General features: G+C 47.6%; 1 protein-coding gene across 1 annotated transcript in view; it reads right to left on the minus strand.

Moving 5' to 3' along the window:
- Window positions 1–685: 685 nt before the first annotated feature.
- Nol9 (nucleolar protein 9) overlaps window positions 686–10,268 on the minus strand; it is a 16,035-nt gene continuing 6,452 nt past the window's right edge. Inside the window, exons 5-13 of the mRNA XM_013031641.1 lie at window positions 9,919–10,054; window positions 9,706–9,802; window positions 8,339–8,436; window positions 6,909–7,070; window positions 5,646–5,943; window positions 5,143–5,254; window positions 2,316–2,493; window positions 1,504–1,637; window positions 686–1,089 (exon numbers count right to left, since the gene is read on the minus strand). Of these exons, the coding sequence (XP_012887095.1) occupies window positions 946–1,089; window positions 1,504–1,637; window positions 2,316–2,493; window positions 5,143–5,254; window positions 5,646–5,943; window positions 6,909–7,070; window positions 8,339–8,436; window positions 9,706–9,802; window positions 9,919–10,054 (1,359 nt within the window). The 3' untranslated portion in view covers window positions 686–945. The remainder of the gene's footprint in view (window positions 1,090–1,503; window positions 1,638–2,315; window positions 2,494–5,142; window positions 5,255–5,645; window positions 5,944–6,908; window positions 7,071–8,338; window positions 8,437–9,705; window positions 9,803–9,918; window positions 10,055–10,268) is intronic.

Raw genomic sequence — 10,268 nt, forward strand, 5'->3', positions numbered from 1 at the left:
GGATTTTTCTGCCCAGAATGGCTTTATACTTATACCCCAGGTTTCAGCCTTCTTCTGAGTAGCTAGTATTACAGGTGTGAGCCACTGAGCCCAAATGGGAACAGTTTTGTGTGTATGCACAAACTGGTACTGGGACTTGAACTCAGAGCCCAAGAGCTATCTTTTTTGCTCAATGCTGGTGCTCTACCATTTGAGCCACAGCTTAATTTCTAGCTTCTTGTGGGTTAAGTGGAGATATGGGTCTTACAGACTTTCCTGCCTGGCCTGGCTTCGAAACTCTGTCCTCAGATCTCCAATAAACCACTAGAAAACTGGAAGTGGTGCTGTGGCTCAAGCAGTAGGGCACTCGCCTTGAGGTGAAGAGCGCAGGGACGGCGCCCAGGCCCATATACATACATATACATATATATTCCAAAGGGCTCTGTACTCCACACCTGTATAAAATGTAGCTACAACACTTGATTACATGACAAGAAGGCAGATGGTACCAATATTTGGGTCAGAACACCTCAGCACCCCCTAGGGGCTCCAAGGAGGTAGGACCCCTCCCTGCTTGCCCAGGGCTCTGGCAGGCACCCAGGATTTTGTGGGCCAGCCTGTCGCTATTCTTCTTGATACATTGTTTGTGGCCTGTTTCCCTGTTTTTATCCCTAGTCCAATAAGACCTTGAAGAACTTGAGATGAGTCCTATGCTTCTGGCTTTAATGGTATAAAATCTTCCACATGCCTTGCGATTTCTTTAGAAACCATTCCAGACAACACACATAATTAAACATACAAAAGACCAGGACCAGGTTTATACCACATCTGAACTAAGGGAGAAAAGTAGAAAAGATTAATGTTACATAATCCCTGTCCATAAGAGAGTCCATGAATCCGAGCGCTCTGGCTCAGTGAGGCTGGGAGGGGCGCTTTCTGGAGAAAGTCCTTCCCCTTGTCGGAACTTCATTTTGTTTTCCGGCAAAATGTGGGATCGATCTGAAACCCCTCTGCTTCCGTAAACGTTCTTAATCCAATTTTCTCTGAGGCGCCAGGAAGGTTGAAATTGTAATCGGTTGTGATGTAGGGGATGGTTCCCTCCAGCCCCCGCTGAAACACAAACACAAGGAGCTTGTCCATCCTGGGGAGCAGCGCCATGACGGGGACAGCCCCCACCACACCCTCTCAATCTCTCTCCACACCAAACCCCAGCGAGGGTGGGTGTGCTGCAGGATCTCGTTCTCCCAGGGCCTCCCCTCAACGCCTGAAGCCCCCAGACCTTGCCCTCCAGTGCTGGGGTGGTCTTGGGGAGGCCCCTCCTGCCCCTCTCCCCGCAGCCTGAGGGAAGGCCCTGCCCTGGCACCTGACAAAACGCCGCAGCCCTCCTGCCTCAGGCCTCTGGGGCCATCCTGAAACCCCAGCTTCACCCCGTCATTCTGCTCTACAACACAGTTCCCATTCAGCAGCTGCGAGGACTCCGGCCGGAGCTGGAGGCGGGGCAGGGGCTACGCGGGGCGGGCTCACCTGGGCACAGAAGATGCAAGGTGGAATGTTGACGGAGCCAATGAGCAGACAATTCACCGTCTTTAACTCTTCCGGGGGCACGGGGGTGAGGATGTGGTACACCCGCTTCTCCATGTCAACACCTCTACAGATCCCTTCAAGACACAAGCACCTATCAGCATTCCCACTGCTAAGAAGTGACACTAAGTCTCAAGTCTGCAGAGCTTTGCTTTGAGAACACAAAGTATCGATCAGACTGTCTGCAGGCTCTCCTGATAAGCTGATGGCAAGGCTCTGACTAGAAAGCACCAGGGTCTTCCAGGTGACACAGGACCACATGACATACTCCCTGGAAATGCTTTTTTTTTTTTGGTCATGGAGCTTGAACTCTGGGCTTAGGCACTGTCCCTGTGCTCTTCATCTCAAGGTGAGCACTCTACCGCTTGAGCCACAGCGCCACTTCTGGTTTTCTAGTGGTTTATTGGAGATAAAGAGTCTCACGGACTTTCCTGCCAGGGCTGGCTTTGAATCGCGATCTCTGATCTCAGCCTCTTGAGGAGCTAGGATGACAAGCGTGAGCCAATGGCGCCCAGCATTAAAATGCTTTTGAAAATTAATGGTGCACAAATCTAGCATGCATTAATTCACTCATTCAGGACAGTGCGAGAGCAGACAGAGCACCAACAGTGTGAGAGGCCGCCTGGGAGAATGTGTGGCTGGAGAAGAGGCCAAGGCCTAGACCACAGGAGCCGGCAGGAAGCGGAGAAGGGGTGTAAGGAGAAGCGGAGCCAGCAGATCTGGTAGTCAGGGACATGACATCGCCGTCAACTCACCGAACCCCACACAGTCACAAATGGGAGTCTGGGCCAGCAGGATGGGGCCCCTGGTGTACCCTCGGATGTCATCCATGATCCTGCAGAGGCCAACCCAGCTGGCATTCACGGCATACAGGATGTGGGTGGGGGGCACATCAGAGTGGGTAATCCGGATAGCAACCGAATTAAAAGGGACCTAAGGAACAAATAATAAGTGTGCAACCCCCATCAATCATTTGTTTTGAACGATCTTTCTTCGCTTCTTCCAACCTGCCCTCTTCTGTGCCAATACTGGAGGAACTTGAAAACAGGGCCCTTGCATTCTCCCTCAACTCTTTTATTCAAGGCTGGCACTCTACTACTTGAGCCATACCTCTACTCTGGCTTTTTACCGATTAATTGCGAGAAAAGTCTTGTGGTTTTGGCTGCTCAGGCTAGTTTTGAACACAGATCCTCAGATCTCAGCCTCCTGAGTAGCTAGGATTAAAGGTATGAGCCATTGGCACCTGGCCCTCTTGTTTTTAAGATAGGGTCTGCCTGTATAGAGCATGCTGACCTTGAACTTCAGAGGCTCCTGCCAGGCATATGCCACCAGGCCAGGCTTGGCTTAAAAGCCCAATTTTAATTACCACCAACTGACTAGCCAGTGATGTAAGGCAAAGTCTACAAAACCACTACCAAAAAGAATGAAAACACCAGGGCTTTGTGGCGGCTGCAGCTTTAACAGAGACCCTAAGAGGCCACACACACTCTTCGTATACCAGGAACGCTTGCTAGAAACCCCAACTGAATGCCTGGTACTTCCTGGTCGAAGTAGACACAAGAGATCTGGAAATGTCTTAAGTGAGTTAAAACAGAGGAAGACATCCAGTTAAATGCACATGAAACATTGTTCACTGAGTTTCCCGATATAAGAAAGTCAGAATGGACTTTCGGAACCACAAGTTCTCTATTCAATTCCTAATGAGGATTAAGAAAGAGGACAGAGCCAGGTGCTGTTGCTCACACCTGCTGCTCTGGAGGCTGATGTCTGGTTCAAAGTGTATCAGACAAACTCTAGACTCTTACCTGCAATTAGGCAGCACTTGGGGGCATGTCTTAAGTTGTAGAGTGAGAGCACAAGGCCTGGGTTCAAACCCTGTCCTAAACACAAAAAATGGACAGGACTGGAGTGTGGCTCAGTGGTAGAGCGCATGCCTGACATGCAAGAGGCTCTGGATGCGCTCCCCAACACCAAAAAAAAAGGAAAAAGAAGCAGTACCCACATTCCTGGGACTCCAGGAAAATGACTAACATTACTACTTCCTGGGTAATTTCAAATTGAGAGGTGACAAGTACTCTGTTATAAGCAGAAAAAAACGGAAGTGGCATTGTGACTCAAGTGATAGAGCACTAGCCTTAAGCTGAAGAGCCAAGGGGCAGCACCCAGGCCCAGAGTTCAGGCCATGACTGACAAAAAAAAATAAGAGTATTTCCTAAAAACAACTGACCCTGTTGCTTGGTGCTGGTGGCTCACACCTGTAAACCTATCTTCTCAGGAGAATGAGATTTGAAGATCACAGTTCAGAGCTAGACCAGGCAAGAAAGTTCATGAGACACTTATCTCTAATTAACCAAATGAAAACTAGAAGTGGGCCAGTGGCTGAAAATGGCAGAGCACTAGCCTTGAGCAAAATAACTCAGGCCCTGAGTTCAAGTCCCATGACCAAAAAAACCCCCCAAGAAACAAAAATCAAGACCTTAAAGAAATTTCATTAAACCAATTGCCTGACCCTTGGGTAAAAACAACAACAGCAAAAAACACCTTAGAGGTACTGGGAATGTGGCTTCGTGGTAGAATGCTTGCCTAGCATGCATGGGCTCTGGGTTTGATTCCTCAGCACCACATAAACAGAAAAAGCTGAAGTGGTGCTGTGCCTCAAGTGGTAGAGTGCTAGCCTTGAGCAAAAGAAGCTCAGGGACAGCGCTCAGACCCAGAGTTCAAGCCCCAGGATTGGCAAAAAAAACAAAAACAAAAACAAAAACCATCTTAGACACCTGGGGGTCACCCACCACTGACCAGCACCCGTCTAGGACGTTCACCCTGGCCACCAGGTCTGCTGCCATTGCTGTGCGGCCGCAGACAGGCACCCCACTCGCCTGTCCCCAGCCTTCATAGCTCTAGGCGGGGTCTCTACTAGCAGCTCTTAGGACTGCCACAGTTACGGAGGCATCCACACGTGCCAGGCAGAGAACCTGGCTCAGAGCCGTGGCTCCCATGTGGCCAGATGGCACAGCAGAGCCACCTCTGCTCTCTGTAACACAGGAGGTGCCTGGGATGAGGCCTGACTGAACCGCGTCTAGCTCAAGGAGACGAAAGCTCCACCTGGCCAGCACTGGTGGCTCACACGTCAGTAATACTAGCTGCTCAGGTGGCTGAGATCTGAGGACTCAGGTTCAAAGTCAACCCAGGAAGAGAAACCCAAGAGAGTCCTACCTCCAATCAACCAGCAAAAAGCCAGAAGTGGAGCTGTGGCTCAAATGGTACAGTATCAGCCTTGACTGAAAAAACTCAGGGACAGAATCAGTATCTAGGCATTGAGCTTAGGTCCTAGGGCCAGTGAAAAAAAAAGAGGAAGGGAGAAAAGGAGGGAAGGGGGGGGGAGCACATGGAACCAGACCTGTGGCCTGCCTAGGTCTGAATGCCAACTCTGCCACTAGTTTCTCTGCACCTTCGTTTATCCATCTATAGAATGGGGATAATTACAGAATACAAGGCACAGGGCTGTGAGGATTCAACGGAAAATGGATACAATGGGGTAGAAGGTAGCCAGCAGCAAGAGAAAACAGAAGACGAGCCCCATACCTGATAGGGTGTCAGACTGGGCAGGAAGCTTGGTGGTTTTGGCACCGAAGGCATCAGCAAGCTGAGGTAACCCAACACAGCCAAGCCTCGAAGAACTCTGTTATGTGATTCTCTGAAAAGCAGATCAGAAGGGTGTGCCTACAGTCACCAGCGCAGAAAGACCCTCTGCCTCAGCTTCTCAAGGGCTAGGATTCCACACATGCACGCACACGACTTCTAAGGATCTGAATAGAATGTCTTGCTTGACAGAAGGGCCCATCATTAGCCATGTGACAGTTTACTTATCTATTTTTTTTGGGGGGTCCGGTCGTGGGGCCTGAACTCTGGGCCTGGGCTCTGTCCCTCAGCTCTTCAGCTCAAGGCTAGTGCTCTACCACTTGAGCCCCAGCGCCACTTCCAGCTTTTTTCTTTTTGCTTATGTGGTGCTTAGGAATCGAACCCAGGGCCTCAGGCATGCAAGGCAAGCGCTCTACCACTGAGCCACCTTCCCAGTCCCTACTTACCTATTTCTTAAAGTTTTACAAAATATAAACTCTGACTGAACGTATAGTAGTTTATGTCCATTCAAGAAAACAGGACCGTCTTTCTCTTCATCAGTAAATTCCAAATTATCTCCCAAGTCCGGGAATTCGAAACACCGATTTCTGTGCCTGGACTTGCTTTTTGTGTACAAGCCATCCGTGCCTTCCACGAATTCAGGTGTGAGGACTGGCATGTTTCTGGTATGGGCCGTAGTGAACTGAACCACATAGCTGGGAGCCAGCAGCCGGATGAGGTCAATCAGCAGAAGCAGCCCATCGTCTGTGAGGGAGGAGATGAGAGCGTTGGAGCACACACAGGACCAGACCGCCCAACACAAACCAAACTTAACTGAGGGCACGCAATGAGCCAGCAGATGTCAAAGCAACCAGACTCCTTATCATCCAGAATATGTAATAAACTCAAACATCCCAAAAACAAAACACATTACAGCTGGGCGCTGGTGGCTCACGTCTGTAATCCTAGCTACTCAGGGAATGAGATCTGAGGATCATGGTTCAAAGCCAGCCCACGCAGGAAAGTCTGTGAGACTCTTATCTCCAATTAATCACCAGAAAACCAGAAGTGGCTGTGGTCAAGCACTGGCCTCGAGCTGAAGAGCTGAGACCAGAGTTCAAGCCCTACGACCAACAACAAAAGAATGGGGGAAAAAAAAGATACAGGAAAGCTAAGCACTGATATCTCTTGCCTGTAATCCGAGCAATTTAGGAGGCTAATGTCTGAGGCTCATGATTCCCAGGGGTTAGAACACCAAAGTTGGTGAGACATATCTTTATCTCCAACCACCCAAAGGCCAGAAGCAGGTGTGGCTCAAGTGGTAGTGTGCTAGCCTTGAAAGAAAAAACTAAGAAATAGTGCTCAGGCCCCAGGACCATTGCGTATACATGTACACACACATCTGAAAAAAGCTACAAGATACTGAATATTTTCAGGAAAAAAAAAAACGATAAAGGGGACAGGTGATATATGTGCCTAAAATCCAAGCACTTAGGAGATCAAGGCCAGAAAACTTAAGTGTTCAAGACCAGCATACAGATCAAGTTCTAGGTCAGTCTGAACTACGTAGCAAGACTGTGTCTCAAAAGCACAAAATGTTCATCCATCTAAGGAAACAGATATGGTCATGCTCACTCGAAAACAGTGTGCGTGTACTGATCTGTCATGTGACTCCTATGACTCAGGCGGGCTGCCCTTTCCCTGCAGTGTGAGCAGGCGGCCTTACTCACCTACCACCCAGCCCATCGTGTTGATGATCAGTGGTGACTCTCTCTTGTAAGCGCTGAACACATATTTTATTATCTCAATGTAGTTCTCACAGCTGTTTCTACAAGAAGGTTTCCCGAAATAGACCATCTTCTGTGGGGTCCTCTGGTGAGTAAAGGGAGGACCTAGGAAGACAAAGGTTAGTGTTAACTCAGCAGAGCTGGGAACAGCGTGTGAGGGAGAGCACTTTTCTAGCCTGCATGAGCCCTGTCCATCCACAGCAGCATGCGTGTGCATGAGCGTGCACACTCACGTGTACACATGCCAAGAATATTAGACTTCACCAAAATAAGAACTTCTGTACATCACAACTACTACTGAGAAAACAAAAAGATGACCCGGAGCCGGGTGCCAGTGGCTCATACCTGTAATCGTAGCTGAGATCTGAGGATCACGGTTCAAAGCCAACCTGGGCACAAAAGTCCATGGGACTCTTATCACCAACCACTAGAAAACCAGAAGTGGTGCTATGGCTCAAGTGATAGAGTGCTCACCTTGAGCTGAAGAATTGAGGAACAGCACCTAAGCCCAGAGTTCAAGCCCCACAACTGACAAAACAAACAAACAAACAAAAAAAAAAAAGAGAGATGACCCAGAAAAAAAATCACACACTTGATAAGGGATTAATATCCAGGACACAGGTCCAGAAATATAGTTCTAATAGCAAAGTGCTTAGCCAGCAAGTTCTGAATCAATCTCTAGTACTACAAAAACAAATTACAGGACTGAGAAGGTGGCTTTAGTGGCAGAGTGCTTGCATAGCATGCATGAAACCCTGGGTTCAATTCTTCAGTACTACATAAACAGAAAAAGCTAGAAATGGCACTGTGGCTCAAGTGGTAGAATGTTAGCCTTGAGCAAAAGAAGCTCATTGACAGTGTCCAGGCCCTGAATGCAAGCCCCAGGCCTGGCAAAATAAAATAAAATAAAAAGGGCTCAGAGATAAGCTGGTATACTGTGCATTAGCTTTGGGTTCAATTCCCAGCACTAAAAAAAAATAAATAAAAAAGTAAGGATATATCAATAACTCCTAAACCTCATCAAAATTAAAAACCTAGCCAGGCACCAGTTGTTAAAGCCTACAATCCTAGCTACTAGAAGGCAGGGACAATCACAGTTCAAAGCCAGCCTGGGCAGGAAACATCATGAGACACTTAACTCCAACTACCAAAAAAAGCTGGAAGTGGAGCTTTGGCTCAAGTAGTAGAGTACCAGTCTTGAGCACAAAAGCTTAGAGATAGTGCCTAGGCCGTGAGTTCAAGACCCAGTGTATACACAAACATACATACAAACAAGTTTTGTGCCCATTTCTCACATTTTACATACTGACTTTTTAGCGTCATTATTTTTTAATTTTATAAAGTAAGACATTTAGCAAATATGTAATACATACCCAGAACCGGTTCTGTAATATTCAGTAAAGAAATGCAACCAGGAGGCGTGAACTCTGTCTGCCCCAGATCACATTCTAAGTAGTCAACACAGGGAATACTGAAAGTTTTTTTTAAAAGAAAAGAGAATTTTAACATTAGTCAGTAAAAGGAGAAATCACTTTCTCTTTTTTGTCGGTCATGGGGCTTGAACTCTGGGCCTGGGCTCTGTCCCTCAGCTCTTCAGCTCAAGGAAAGCACTCTACCAATTGAGGCACAGCACCACTTCCAGTTTTCTGGGTGGTTTATTGGAGAAAAGAGTTTCTCGGACTTTCCTGCCCCTGCCCCAGCTGGCTTTGAACCAAGATGAGATCCTCAGATCTCAGCCTCCTGAGTAGCTAGGATTATAGGCGTGAGCCACCTCCACCTGGTGAGAAATCACATTTATAGCAATCAGAATGTTAGATTGTTTATGATGGTGAATAGCAGTCAATAATTTTATATCCCTTTTGCACAAGCAAAACCAACCACATGCAGTCTTCTAGGTAGATGGGCCTCCTCGCGCAGTGTTCATTCACAGCATGTGCATAATCACCTTTACCTTTAAATACAACTCCCAGCCAGGCACAGGTGGCTCACCCCTATAATCTCAGCTACTCGGAAGGCTAGGATCTAACGACTGAGGTTCAAAAGCCAGTTCTAAGCAGGCAGATCCTTGAGACTCTTATTTCAATTAACCAGCAAAAAGCTAGAAGTGAAGGTATGGTTCAAATGGCAGAGAATCAGCCATAAGCAGAAAAAAAAAAGAGAGACTGTATGGCCTTGAGTTCAAGCTCTAGTACCAGCACCAAAACAAGTAAGCCCCAGCAAGCTTCTCAGAAGGCTGAAAAGCGGAGGAATTTGGGCAATGCTAGCCTGTAAAGTCTGAGATACTCCATCTCTGAAATAACCAGCAAAAAAAAAAATCCCAGCTGGTGGCTCACGCCTATAATCATAGCTACTCAGGAGGCTGAGATCTGAGGATCACGGTTCAAAGCAAGCCCAGTAAAGTACATGAAACTCTTAGCCCCAATAAACCACCAGAAAACCGCAAGTGGCACTGTGGCTCAAGTGGTAGAACGCTAGCCTTGAGCTGAAGAGCTGAGGGACAGCGCCCAGGCCCAGAGTTCAGGCCCCACAACCGGACCCCCCAAAAAAACCAAAAAAACAATTATAACAACAACAAAAAAAATTTATAGCAAAAAGCCAGAGGTGGAGCTGTGGCTCGGGGGGGGGGGGGCAGAGCACCAGCCATAAACAAAAAAGCTAAGGGCAGAGTAATGGCACATATGTGTGCATACACATACACACATCTAGTAATACACCAAAGTGACAACAAAAAGACTCTTACCGATTTAACAGCTGGTTAATCAGGAACTTATTGAATGTTGACTTTCCAACATCCTGAGCACCGCAAACCAGGACGACCAGACAGTCGTCCATTTCTTCTGCAGGCAGAACAGACATTGACCTGGAATCAACCATTGTCCTCATTGTCCTTTAATGATGGGCAGTGATTCTGAGGGTCTGGGGCCATACCTAGTGATCTGAATGTAGTACTTACCCTCAGCCACACTGACCAGCTCCCGCAGTGCCGAATGGACGCTCTCAGTTAAGGTAAGGCTTCTTTTCTTCTTCTCCTTTCTGATGCCAACAGATCTCAAAGCTAAAGATTCAGAGTTGATCTGGAGTGGACCACTCTGAAAAAGAACAATTTAAACATTAAGGAAAGTTAAAAAAAAAAAAAAAAAAAAGAAGCTGAAGAGTGCAGGGACAGTGTCCAAGCCCAGAGTTCAAGCCCCAGGATTGGCAAAAAAAAAAAAACAAAAACAAAAACCATCTTAGACACCTGGGGGTCACCCACCACTGACCAGCACCCGTCTAGGACGTTCACCCTGGCCACCAGGTCTGCTG

This window comes from Dipodomys ordii, unplaced genomic scaffold, assembly GCF_000151885.1.
Source record: "Dipodomys ordii isolate 6190 unplaced genomic scaffold, Dord_2.0 Scaffold6, whole genome shotgun sequence".
Taxonomy (NCBI): Eukaryota; Metazoa; Chordata; class Mammalia; order Rodentia; family Heteromyidae; genus Dipodomys; species Dipodomys ordii.